Source organism: Lepidochelys kempii, chromosome 2, assembly GCF_965140285.1.
Source record: "Lepidochelys kempii isolate rLepKem1 chromosome 2, rLepKem1.hap1, whole genome shotgun sequence".
NCBI lineage: Eukaryota > Metazoa > Chordata > Testudines > Cheloniidae > Lepidochelys > Lepidochelys kempii.
This window is the reverse complement of record NC_136381.1, coordinates 195,082,189-195,095,659: the sequence shown is the minus strand read 5'-3', so window position 1 is coordinate 195,095,659 and position 13,471 is coordinate 195,082,189. Positions and strand designations below refer to the sequence as shown.

The following is a 13,471-nucleotide window of genomic DNA, read 5'->3' as shown; positions in this document are numbered from 1 at the left end:
GTATCCTCTCTGGGCCACAGATTACAAGTGAAAGTGCTGTAAAAACTATTGTAGGGATCAAGAGAATTGTTGGTGTCTCTTTTGATGGACAAACATACTTTATTTACCTAGTCTTCCTCTTTTTAGGCCTAGTACAGCTAAAAAAATCTCTTATTTTACTAATCTTTTATATTGATCACTAAATCATGGTCTCAAATAATAGTGAATTTTCTGCTTTAGGAAAGCCCTTCAGAAGTTTTATTGCTCCTCTGATGGCTGGCTGTGGACATGTGTGGTGCTAAAAGTGTTACAGATTGGGAGGGAAAACAATGTAGCTATAGGTGAATGAATAAAGGGGAGAAACTATGACAAGTAGAAACACAGTTACTGGACAAAGCACTAGAAGATATACTGTAGAGAATAATCCTGTGTTGTCTTTTCTCTCTCTAATTCTGACTTGTAGTGTTAAAATACTATTTCTACTGTCTCTATTCACTGCGGTATTGTAGAAAGTTTCAGGCCTGTGTTTCAAAGGATTCCTAGATTAATCTGAGTTTAAGGCCAGAAGGGACCATTTTTATCGTATAGTCTGATCTCCTGCATAACACAAGTCATAGAAAAACATCAGACCTTGATTTTAAAATCTCCAGTGTTTGGATAATCTACCACAAGCGTAGGTAAATTGTGTCAGTGGTTAGTTACCTTCTCTGTTTAAAAACTTGCATCTAATTTCTAGCCTGAATTTGTCTGTTTTCAGCTTCCAGTGATTGAATCTTGTTATATTTTGTCTTCTAGATTGAAGGGAACAGAAATGTGATAAAGAGGGCTCTAGGTAGACTGTGATCAAGTCACCCTGTAACTTTCTCTTTTTGTTAAGCTAAATAGATTGAGCTGAAGTATCTGGCACTGACCACTGTTGGAAGACAGGATATTGGTCTAGATGGACTATTGGTCTGACCCAGTATGGCCATTCTTATGTTTTTATGAGCTCTTTAAGTCTGTTAAGGCTTATTCTCCAATCCTTAAATCTTTCTCATGGCTCTTCTCTGCCCCTCTCTAGTTTATCTGTCTTTCTTGAAGCGTGACCACCAGATCTGGACACACTACTGTAGTAGCAGTTGCACAAGGGCTAAATATAGAGGTATTATAATCTCTTTACTTCTGCTCAGTACTCCCCTTTCATACGATCAAGGGTTCCATTAGCCCTTCTGGCCACTGCATTGCACTAGGAGCTCAAGTTCAGCTGATTTATCCACTGTGACCCTCAAGTCTCTGTTAGGGTTAGTCTACGTTAGAAAATTAGGTTGATTTAACTGCCTTGGTTAAGAGTATGAAAAATCTACACGCCTGAGTGGTGGTGTTAAATCGACCTAAGTCCCTGTGTAGACGAAGCCTAAACTTGTTCCATCGACATAACTACCGCCTGTTGAGGAGGTAGATTACGAGAGTACCGCACCTGTCAGCGTAAGTAGTGTCTACACTGAAGAGACACAGTAGCGCAGCTGTACCGCTGTAGCATTTAAATGTGGAAAACCTTAGAATCACTGCTTTCCAGAATAGAGTTCCCCCATCCTGCAAGTAGGCCTTGCATTCTGTGTTCCTAGATGTGACCTTGCATTTGGCCATATTGAAATGTGACTAGAGTATAGATAGGCAATGTTGTGTTTAATTTGGTATTTTATATTTATTTCAGTTTGCAGATTTTCTCCATATTATTCTGGAAATTCCATTGTTTGCTATTTGATTTGGGTATCAATTCATATCTTTAAAGAGTTGCACTGTATGTCATTGTAGTTCTCCCCTTTAATGAGTTTTGAATGACTGGATTTATCCTGGTTAGCCTTTTTACATGGATTAAACTAATTCTAGTAGCTGGTTGAGGCTCAATAACCTGAGTCTGTGCGGGCTGACGTATCTTATTGTCAAGTCCTGCATAACAGGTTGTTTGACATAATCTGGCAGTTTAAAAAATCATCTTTTTTTCCAATGCAAACGAAACTTTAGGGAACAGAGAAGCAGACTAATGCTGGGACTCTCCAGTGCTTAAAGACAGCCTGTGGAGTTTTCTCAGAATCCTCATCCGGGGGGAAAAACTAGTTTGTCTTTTCCCTTGTGATGCAATTTTTCCACTCTGATTAACTGTCAGATCTCTTGACTGTTTGGTTTAACAGGTTTTGACAATGAATCCGAGTGTAAGAGGAACAATACTGCAAGCAAGAAAATTTGATATAAATGTCTTGCTCTTCTCTAGTTGCCTGTTGCTGTGCAGTGTCTTTCCTAAAATACTAATGAATATAGGGGGTTTCCAGATCGACAGCATTTTCACTGGAGGGTAACTTGTGATGGCGAATGAGTGTCCGTTTTTGTTTCTTTTTTTTTTTTATTTTGGGTTTTTTTCATTGAATGTATAGAAAGATGTGGAAGGGAGAGAGCAAATTTTTTGCTTGGGACAGATGTTGTAACAACCCTGTGTCAGTACAGGCTTGGCCTTTTTATACAGATTAGTTTTATCAGCTAAATACTTTTACCATTCTCCTTGTTAAAAGTAGTGCTCCCTTGAGACAGAAGAAAACACGCCAGTTAGGACTTTCTCTCATACTGAATTCTATTTTTTTTATTTATTGGAAACCTTTCAAGAATATTTTAGGGAGCTGAGGTGGAAGCCTTCTCCCTTTCTTGAAAGCTTTTGTGAGGCTTCAGATTTCATGTGACAAATAAGCATGATAAAGAGGAATAGAGGGTGGTGGGGAAAACAGTGGAGAAGTTTCTTACAGTGTTTGTGTATAATTAAAGAGCAGGCCTCCTGGGAAACAGGAATAAAGATATAACTTACTGCTGGACCAAAAGTAGGCTTGACAGTTGCCAGAAAATTGATGCTATAATAGCCCACCTACTGGCAGGAGAATCAAATGCACTCTTCTCTAAACTCCCAACATGAGACCTGTCTGAGGATCCATTTTTCCTCCCTGCAGAAGGATAGAATCTGTTCTTGCAGCAAGGAGTTCCAAGGCAAGGAAGGTGAAGGCTCATGCCCTGAAGACAAAGCAAGCCTACATTGAACTGTGTCTTATGAAGTGGAAAATATTCCAAAGTGCTGTGTTTAAGGGGTAGAGAAGGAAAAAAATTACAAGCTATAAAAGCTTGACCTAATGCTGACATCCTAATGTGGGACTATTGTTTGAACATGGGGAATGTGTGATTCAGATTTTATTACAAGAATTTCAGGAAATCTTGTGCTTTAGAAATGCATGAAACTGTACAAGTAACATCTAAAAGACTGTGTAGTTAAATATCTCTGGCACTTTTATCTCATAGACTCTTCCGATACAGCACTGCAATTTGTGTTTAAAATCAGAGTTATCAGTTTTAAAATAGTGGAATCAGTGTAGAAAACTTCAAACTGTTACTCTTAATACTTTAAGGTTTTATGGTCACATTGATACAGTACAAATACTATAAAGTATCAATATGATAGACCCAAGTGGCTGTTAATTTTTGAATAAAAGGCTTATTACAATAAATCTGTGATGCAAGGAGATTACCTATCAAGTTACATGATGCAGTATCACTTTATTGCTTCATAAAATGGGAACATATCAACTGAAGTTCAAGGCTAAAAGAATCCAGAACACAAGTAATAAAATCAAAGTATAATTTGTGTGGATTTTCTGAATATTATAAAGTGTTGATAAAGTGAGAATTTTGAATTTGATTTTACTGGACAAATTTTATTCCATCCAGTGAGTACTTCTAGACAAAATATTTTGAGCCTAAATGTGCAGAGCATTTTAACAGGTTTCCTGTTGCAGGTTCATGGACTATCGTACAGTTGCTTTTGAGAAAACAGTATAACTTAGCTCTTAAAAGCTCACATTTTCTGGAGATTAAAATAGGACTTTTCTTAGACCGCTAAATGTTCATGTACTGTTGCTACATAGGAATCCTGAATTTACACACGGTTATTCCAGCCATTCAGCCTCTTCACAGATTTGAAGTTTGGCATGCAAATCACTGTTGACAGCCAACAGGCCCTCTTGGACTGTTTAAAACTATGAAAGCCAACCCCTTGCACGATGTTACAGATTACGTTTGTTGTAATATATGCCATATAGAAGTCAGGCCTGAAATAGTGTGATCTGAAAAAAGGATTCAGGCCTTCTTATATGTATATCAAATAATCAGCTATCCCAACATCTTAGCTCTTCTTTCTGCCCAAATCCGCTTAGAAGGACCCAGCATGTCTTTGAGAATTTTCTATATGTATTTATTAATACAAGAATTGGACAATAACATTTGGATTTGAAACTACAGAATTTTTCTTTTTCTTCTCCTCTTCCAGGTGTTCAATACTTGCCTGCAGTGCTTATGTTGCTCTGGCTTTGGGTGATAACCTTATGGCTTTGAATCATGCAGATAAACTTCTTCAGCAGCCAAAGCTGTCAGGATCTCTTAAGTAAGTCTGGATTGACCATTCTTTTGCCCCTGGTATCTGGAAGAATCTGAGTTGAAGTGCCAACATTTTTAACTTGTTGCCAGTGCTGTCTTTAAGTCTAAGAACGCAAATATTAGATCTGACTCTTTTCCCCTTGAAGTCTGTGGCAAAATAATCACTGACCAGCAGGAATGGGGCCTAACTTTTTATATATGAAATCTGTATAATTGGAATGGTCAGATTCTATAACTACTTTTGGTGCTTGTTAATCTTGAAAAGGCAGTTTGGTCCAGTGACTAAAGTAGCAGACTACATATTTTAGGCCTGGTTTCTGTTCCTGGCTCTGCCATTGACTGACTTTGTGAGACATAGATTCTGTGCTTCAGTGTCTCCATCTGCAAAATGAGGATAACAATGCTTACTATTTCTGTAAAGTTTATTTAGCCCTACCGGTAAAAAGTGCTATGGAAGTGCTAGTTACTTCTTTGTATATGTATTTAATGTTAAACTGCTGTGAATGGGCAGTAACTGCTCTCCACAAAGACAAATTTCAGAGTAGCAGCCGTGTTAGTCTGTATTCGCAAAAAGAAAAGGAGTACTTGTGGCACCTTAGAGACGAACCAATTTATTTGAGCATAAGCTTTCGTGAGCTTCATCCAATGAAGTGAGCTGTATCTCATGAAAGCTTATGCTCAAATAAATTGGTTCATTTCTAAGGTGCCACAAGTACTCCTTTTCTTTTTGCTCTCCACAAAGACTGCTACTTTGAGTATTCAGTGTGTAAATTAGCTTCAAAGGGGCTTTTAACTTCCAGAAGATAAGCAAGATACTTTGAAAGAAATCCAGCTACGTTTACAGAACAGATTGCACGTGTGTAATATTCCTGTTGGACTCAGTCATGTTGATTGTCATACAATTCTGAAGGCTTTTTGTTTAAAAAAAAAAAAAAAAAACAAGTGAGCTTGAACCCTTATCCTTCACTCCCTGGCTATAAGTGGTATTTCATGGTGGGGTTCACAAATCTGTTGCCATACATACATATGAGGAAGTGAGTTAATCCATTCATGTTTGTAGTACTTTGCCGGCAATATACATGCTAAACCCACCCATGTCAAGAAATTAACTGATCTTAATTTTGTTTTTGTTACATGCCTAATGTTACTTCATTGTAGCTTTTGTGCAATCCTTTTATGACCCAAATATTCTTAAATTTGAAAGTCCGCCACAAACTGCTTTGTGATGGTATGCCCCAAATGGAGAAATAACTGATCAGAGTCATATTTGGGAGCAAAAGACAGCCATTTACATTCTTTGCCTTGCAGAATTAGCTGTTCTCTGTGTTAATTATGCGTGTTTTCTTCATGTTACTGAATGGGGTAAATTACATGGAGGGAGCTGACTGTCTGTTGCGGTGACTCTGTCTTTTTAGATTATATGCTTCAGATTAAAACGCTTCAGTTTATGGATAGTTGTTTATATAATAATTGCTTTGCCTTTTAATACAAATTGTCAATAAATTCCTTGTGCGTGCTAATCATTAACTCAAAACAAAGCAATTTTGCTGTAATTTGAGATGGATTCTATATTGTGATGTCTTATACATATGTATATAATTTTTTTTCAACTTTTGTTTTAAATTTAATATTTGCTTGTAAATTTGTATATTGTGGTAATATCTAATATGCAATCTTAATTAGAACATTTTAATTTAATTTTAAAAAATGCAGATTACCTGTGCTAAGCTAAAAATGGAGAACATCATAAACATCTCTGTGTTGTTAATTGTATCACAGTAGCTCCCAGGAGCTCCAGCTGGGAATGGTTTCAGAGTAGCAGCCGTGTTAGTCTGTATCCGCAAAAAGAAAAGGAGGACCTGTGGCATCTTAAAGACCAACAAATTTATTTGAGCATAAGCTTTCGTGTGAGCTGTAGCTCACGAAAGCTTATGCTCAAATAAATTTTGTTAGTCTCTAAGGTGCCACAAGTCCTCCTTTTCTAGTTGGGAATGGGTGTCCCATTATGCTAGGTGCTGTACAGACACGTAGGACAGCGCAAGAATGTACAGCCTGTATTCCCTCACTGGGATATAAATTTATGCCTGAAATTTTGTTTGTTTTTAGTAACAGACTCTAGTAGCAGGTTGGTGTTTTTTCTTTTGGGTATGAAATCACTTAGCCTTAGTTTCTCCATCTGCCAAATGGGAATAGAGACAAATACCCAACCTCCCAAGGATGTTGTGAGAATTAAATGATGTTTTTTGTATAGCAATCTGAAAGTGTAAAGTGCTACATAAGTGCTATTTATTTATTATTATTAAATGACAACTGGATACTTTGGAGAGTAGCCGTGATCCCACAAACTTTTGTGCACGACTGATTTCCTGGGACTACTCACATGCACAAGTGTTTGTAGTATTGGAGTCTAAAATGGCAAAAAGTCAAATGACTCACTTATAAAAGTATCTCCATAATAATTTCAGTGCAGCAAACTGTCACTCAGGTAAAGAAATACATCCAGTTTCTCTTCTGAAACAGTAATATGGTAATGAAACTTGTCCAAGTGGAATTTGTATCTGAATGTTTGCTGTTGTAGGTTTCTTGGCCATTTGTATGCAGCAGAGGCTCTCATCTCTCTAGACAGAATATCTGATGCCATTACTCACTTGAACCCTGAGAACGTCACTGATGTTTCCCTGGGGATCTCTTCAAATGAACAGGATCAAGGTTAATGAGTCTACACTTGATTAGAACCGGTCGTGCTTTCAGCTGCCTTCCTTCTGTAACTTGCAACATATATAAGTTTGCAGCAGTTTTTGTGAGGTGGATGGTCTGTTCTTTAGTCCTTAGTTTTTGGTTTACCTTGTGTATATTTGTAATTTAGTTCAAAATAACTAATGTATTGCTCATCAGTTTGTCTAAACATTATTTATTGGAAGTTTGTTATTAAATATGTAATTACAGTTAATGCTTGGGCTTCTTACCTGCTAACACTTCACCCTTTTTCACCCTCCATGCTTGTTTTCAGAGTTTAATACCCTGTATATACACTGTGGGGATATGAGAGGGGAGATGGTTAAATCTATATCTTAAAACTTCCAACGCTTTTGGGGGGTGGGGTAGGGAATGTAACAAAACCAGCTACTTTTAGATCCCATCTATACAGTTCAGCCTTCAGAAGCAGTTCTGATTTGAATGGCACATTTGCAGTTTAAACTTTATTGCCCATCATTATACTGCAGATTTAAAAGATGTTTGTAAATAAGCAAAACCCTAACATGAAAATTGAAAGCTTTCTAAATGGTCCACGATTTCTAACAAGCTGATAGATTTTTCTGGTTTACCATAGTCAATCCATGAAGAGAAAGTCTAGCTTGAATCTGCTGTCATAAAACGATAGGGTTTTCTTTTAAAAGCCTTAAGAAGGCTCACAGGACATTCTGGCTTTTCTTGTCTCTACAGGGTCAGACAAAGGAGAAAATGAGGTGATGGAATCTTGTAAGTAATAGCTCCAGAATCCAGAAGTAATGCAGGCATTTGTCTTGCCACAGTGTGGAATGAAATCAAAAGTGTGAAATAATTTTGATTATTTTTTCTTTCAGCTGGCAAGCAGACACCCCAGTGTTATCCCAGTTCAGTCACTTCTGCACGAACAATGATGTTGTTTAACCTTGGCAGTGCTTACTGCTTGCGAAGTGAATATGATAAAGCTCGCAAGTGTCTCCACCAGGTGAAAAAACAAACCTCAAGACAGCTTTATGTACTGTTCCCTTATATAGGAGCCATCTTCGTCGTTATGCTGGAAATATTTATGTTTACACTTTAAAATGAAACTTCAAAATAACTTCAGGAAGGGAAATGTTTTTTAAAGAAAACATTATAACCTTTCTTCCCCCCTCATCTTTCTCCTTTATCCTTCAGAAACTTGCTCAGTTGAAACTTGCTATATGTTTTCAACCAGAAGATAAGCCTGAAAAATGTTTTCAGTAATAATATTTTAATTACATCTTTACATATTCACCTGATTTCAAAGACATTTGTCTGCTTAGGTGAATTTCTCTTGGGAGTTTTATCTAAATGAATATTGATACAATGGTCTAGAACTACTTTAAATGAGCTCTTCTGGAAATAAGAGCTGTTCTGGATTAGTTCTAATGAAGTTGTTCTCAATTATGTCAACCATCATGCCAACATCCCTTCTAGCTTCTTTGTTTTAAAAAACATTGGGGTGGCTAAAGGGAAGCCAAAGGCGTCAAACTCTCTGAAGCAGTCAATTAAGCCTGTAATTTTAGTCTTTGTCTTCATATTTGCCTTAAACTGTTGGTAGGTGGGCTTAAAATTAATCTGACACTTAATTGTTCCTAAAACCAGTGATAGTTATTGCCCTTAAAAGCAGAACTTTTGTGGTGTTTTGGTATTCCAAACACTGGACTGCTAAAACTTGATTTTAGTTTACTTTTAAGACTGTAAAGCTGCTCAACTGCCTTGGTGGGAAGTTAGGATGCTTTATAGCTGTTATCCATCATATCACAATCGAAACACAAACATCCCATTTCTGTTGCCTGAATACAAGAATTTCACTTGTGGAGTACTTACAAAAAATGTGCAAATTCTTGTGCTGAAAGGTTAGGGGTTTCCTGAGGCTGAGGGAGTTGATTGTCCTTGGCGTTCAGTTTCCTCTAGTTTTTCTAGCTTTTACTCCCTCTTCCTTTCTTCCCTTGGTGTAGCAGCTCTCCGCTCTGTACAACTAAAAAGGGTTCTCTGCAGAATAACTTAGGCTGTCATAATTTAATCACTGTCCACAACAGGATACTACTCTGAAGTTGAAGCTATTCAAAGCTGTTCATTTCCTTCCTTTCAATAGAGCCGATCCATGTCACTGGGTACTACATGTAACTATCACCATGTGTGAAAGAGAGGGGACACAGAATGACTTCACTGTGCATATTTAAATGGATGGATAGGTGGTGTTCAACACTGAGTGAAACCAACTAGAAAAACAATGGGCAGGGACACCACTGGATTTTATATCTTGCAGAGAGAAATAGGGCAAATTAAATGGTGAAATAGCATTTTGGTACCAAGTTACGCAAATTACCGTTCAGTCTTTTAACTGTACTGCTTGGACCAGGGCTTTTTATACAGAATCATCTTGTCCCATATTTTTAGTGTTCACAAATATGGTCCCAGTCCTTTTCAGGAATGTTTGTATATGTGTTTGGGGCGGGCGGGGTATTAAACCAAATACACTTGTACAGGTTCAGTTAATATAATTTCAGTGTGCTCACTTCTTAGTGAAGTAATAGCTGTATTTTGGGCTGAACAAACTGTAAGGCTAAGGGGTTTATAGCAAATAAACTTGGAGGCCCCTGAGTCTACTAATTGGTGATTAGCGAGTTAATGGGAAGCATCTTTGTTGTACTGGAAATATTTAATTGTTCACACTTTAAAATGAAATTCAAAGTAACTTCAGGAAGGGAAATGATTTTTTTTAAAAAAATCATAGCCTCTCCTCCCCCATCATCGTTCTTTCATCCTTCATGTCTTCCTTCTTGCTAAGCTATGAGGAAAGGAAATAAGGCTTTTGTATGAATAGTTGCAATATATTTGTTTACATGTTTCAAAATTGACTAGGAGAAGGGCTGTTTTCTTCCAGTGTAAACAAGACTAACACAGATACGACAATGATGCTTGCTCAGCTGTAGAGGGAAGGAAGTTGAGGTTGAAGGATGAAGAGGAGGGAAATGAGTCAAATATTTAATAACATTTGCCCTTTCAGAGGCTTGACAACCCTTGCTGTTTTTCTTTGCATGTTAATCTCGAGAATTTTTCTGTTTTGACTGAAAGGAATGACGCTGTGCGTGAGCTTTCTGAGTATAGGAGCCAGTCAGAGCACAGAGATTAGAGTGACTGATCGGAGACCTGCATATTTACCACACGGTTTTGAGAAATAATTGTACTGTGATCATGAAATCCTTTTATGCTGCCTGTCAGCTGATCAGAGTATGGGGAATCAAATACTATATGATTTATTAAGAAATAAACATCTGTACAAATCATTGGCAACCAATCTGAGCACAGGGAAGTAAGTAACTATATAGTATTCCTGCACTCTGATTGGCTGAGACAATGACATTTCACTGCATTCTCAAACTGCCGCAGGTTGGGAATAGAGAGAGAGAGAGATCCCTAGCTGGTGCACATCTGAATAGGTTCATTAGCTTTATAACGGAGGATCTGGTCATGTGACCGTAGGGAGATTTTTTGAATGAATTGCTCATCTGGGAAATCACCCCTCCAAGAAAAAAGAGACAAAACCTTCAGATTGGCTCAGGAATGACTCCTTTATATTTGTCATGTATGTATGTAAAAAGCAGATGGTGCCTCTGAGTAGAGGTGCGAAATATTCTTACAAGGCAGATCATCTGTCATCCTCTCTGCATACATGGACCTGATGGCAGGTATTGATATTTCAAAAATAGTACCTTAGTTTGTTTATTGCCCTGTCTTATAACTATCCTGTTAACTGGTATTTTCCTTCTTGTTGAATTATCTGTTGAGTTATTAACCTTTTTTCTCTTATTTTGGGGTAAGGCTGCTTCACTGATCCATCCCAAAGAAATTCCCCCGGAGGCCATTCTACTGGCTGTGTATCTTGAACTACAGAATGGTAAATAATTTTAGCATCTTTTCTAAACAATTTTAACCCCTTTTATGTTGATTGGAGCTTCCTGTGCTTCTCGTGCTGCTTGTGTTTAATTATGATTCTTGGCCTTACTGCAAACTTTACTGAGGAATCCCCCAACCTTTGAAGCTGAAGCAGTAGAATAAAGCCTTTAGTAGCATCCGAAATATATGGTCTATTTAGACTTTGAGTTCAGATGTGTTACAGCTCAGCAAGTTGTGCAATTAATTGTTCCCCACATTTCATGTCCAAAGCTTTTTTTTGTGTGTGTGTGTGTGTGTGTGTATGTGTGTACGTATGTTGGCTCCATTGGTTGCCACCTCTTTGTTTTTATGTTTTCTTTGTAACTGATAAATACTTGTTTTTACACAAGGACTCTTAGCCTAAATTACACAGCTGGCTGGCAGAGCCTGCTGTAGTTCAGACTTAAAAACAATGTCTAGCATAAACCTGTTCTTACCCACTCGAAAGCATTCATCTTCTGGGCTGAAATTTTCCATGCATTGTCTCTGTACAAAAGCAATTTGTCTTGGAAAGTTCGAGCAAAATCCTATCAGTTAGTGACAAAGAGTCCTGTGGCACCCTATAGACTAACAGACGTATTGGAGCATAAGCTTTCGTGGGTGAATACCCACTTCGTTGGATGCGTGTATTCACCCATGAAAGCTCATGCTCCAATACGTCTGTTAGTCTAAATGGTGCCACAGGACTCTTAATCTGAATCTGTAAAAGCGGCAAACGTGGCTACCCCACTGATACTTATCAGTTAGTGAGTTATGGGAGATTGAATGATGAGAGAGTTTATGCACTTTCTTGCACCTTTGTATAAAGCAGGGGTCGGCAACCTACGGTATGTGTGCCAAAGACTGCATGCGAGCCGATTTTTAATGGCACGCTGCTGCCTGCGGGGTCCCAGCCGCCGGCCCCGCTCAGCCCACTGCCAAACCCAGGCCAGCAGCAGGCTGAGTGGGGCCGGTGCCCAGGACCCCAGCAGGCAGCAGCGTGCCATTAAAACTCCTGCCCACCCCAGCCTGCTGTTCTCTCTTTTCTCTCCCCTCCTCCCCCCACCCGCCCGCCGCGTGGCGGCAGGGTGAAGAAGCTTGGTCCTGCTGGCTGCTGCTGCAGGGCAGGCAAGCTCCCCCACCTCTTTCCCCAGCGTGCTGGATTCCTGCCCTTCCTCCTCTCCTGCCCTGCCTCCGATCAGCTGATGGCCCTTGCAAGGGATGGGGAGAAGTGGAGCCGCAGCGTGCTCGCTGCTCCGGGGAGGAGGCGGAGAAGAAGTGGGGACGGGGCCTTGGGGAAGGGGGATGGAATCAGGGCATATCCCCTCCAGCCGTGAGCCACTCTGGGCAGGGAGTTGGGGGTGTGGGCTAGGGTTGTGGGGGTGCTCCCAGCCCTCTGCACCCCCCACATTCCCACCCCCACCCTGAGTACCAAACGGGAGCTCCTGCACGCCCCTCCCCCCCCACATTACCGCCTGCACCCCTCGCACCAAATGGGAGCTGCCAAGGTAAGCATTCCACACCCAAACCTCCTGCCCCAACCTTGAGCCGCCCTCCCTCATTTTAGCTACTGGCCAGACCCAACCCCCAGCCTGCTCCTTCAGCCCCCATCCCTGTGCTCAGTGCACTCCCACCCTCAGCTCAGTGCAGAGAGAGAGAGGAAGAGAATGGACTAGAACCAGGGAGAAGGTAGGTACCCACCCTATGTGGGCAGGGCCAGGATCCCAGACCAGCAGCTAGCTGAGTGGGGCTGGCAGCCGGGACCCTGGCTGGCAGGAGCCGGCGAACACTCAGCCCACTGCTGGTCTGAGGTCCCAGCCACTGGCCCTGCTCAGCCCACTGCCGGTCTGGGGTTCTGGCTGCCGGCCCCTTGCCAGCCACTGTCCCAGCCACAGGCCCCACTCAGCCTGCTGCCGGCCTAGGTGAACGGAACCCCAGGCTGGCAACGGGCTGAGCAGGCCGGTGGCGTAAGATCAGCATTTTAATTTAATTTTAAATGAAGCTTCTTAAACATTTTGAAAACCTTGTTTACTTTACGTACCACAATAGTTTCGTTATGATATATAGACCTTCTAAAAAACATTAAAATGTATTACCGGCATGCGAAACCTTAAATTAGAGTGAATAAATGAAGACTCGGCACACCACTTCTGAAAGGTTGCCGCCCCTTGGTATAAAGTATAAAGAAGGCCTAAAAGGTTTATTGGGTTTTTAAGGGACACCAACCTGAAACCTATTAAGCTTCCAAAAATAAGTTAAATAGTGCCATGTACCACACCTACCCCTGAGACGTCCTCAGTTTAGTATTCTCCTTCACTTGCTTGTCCATATGCACATTTGCATCATGCACTTGAGTCCAGAGTATTTAGTCAGCAGT

General features: G+C 40.0%; 1 protein-coding gene across 6 annotated transcripts in view; it reads left to right on the top strand.

Annotated features, from left to right (window-relative positions):
* Window positions 1–13,471, top strand: part of CNOT10 (CCR4-NOT transcription complex subunit 10) — a 73,479-nt gene that overhangs the window by 39,990 nt on the left and 20,018 nt on the right. For all 6 annotated transcript variants that reach the window (XR_012157496.2, XM_073333355.1, XM_073333352.1 and 3 more), the window contains exons 14-18: window positions 4,319–4,432; window positions 7,004–7,134; window positions 7,870–7,905; window positions 8,010–8,137; window positions 11,002–11,077. Coding sequence is in view for 5 of the 6 variants with exons in the window: in XM_073333355.1 (XP_073189456.1) it covers window positions 4,319–4,432; window positions 7,004–7,134; window positions 7,870–7,905; window positions 8,010–8,137; window positions 11,002–11,077 (485 nt within the window). In the remaining variant the exon portion in view is untranslated. The remainder of the gene's footprint in view (window positions 1–4,318; window positions 4,433–7,003; window positions 7,135–7,869; window positions 7,906–8,009; window positions 8,138–11,001; window positions 11,078–13,471) is intronic.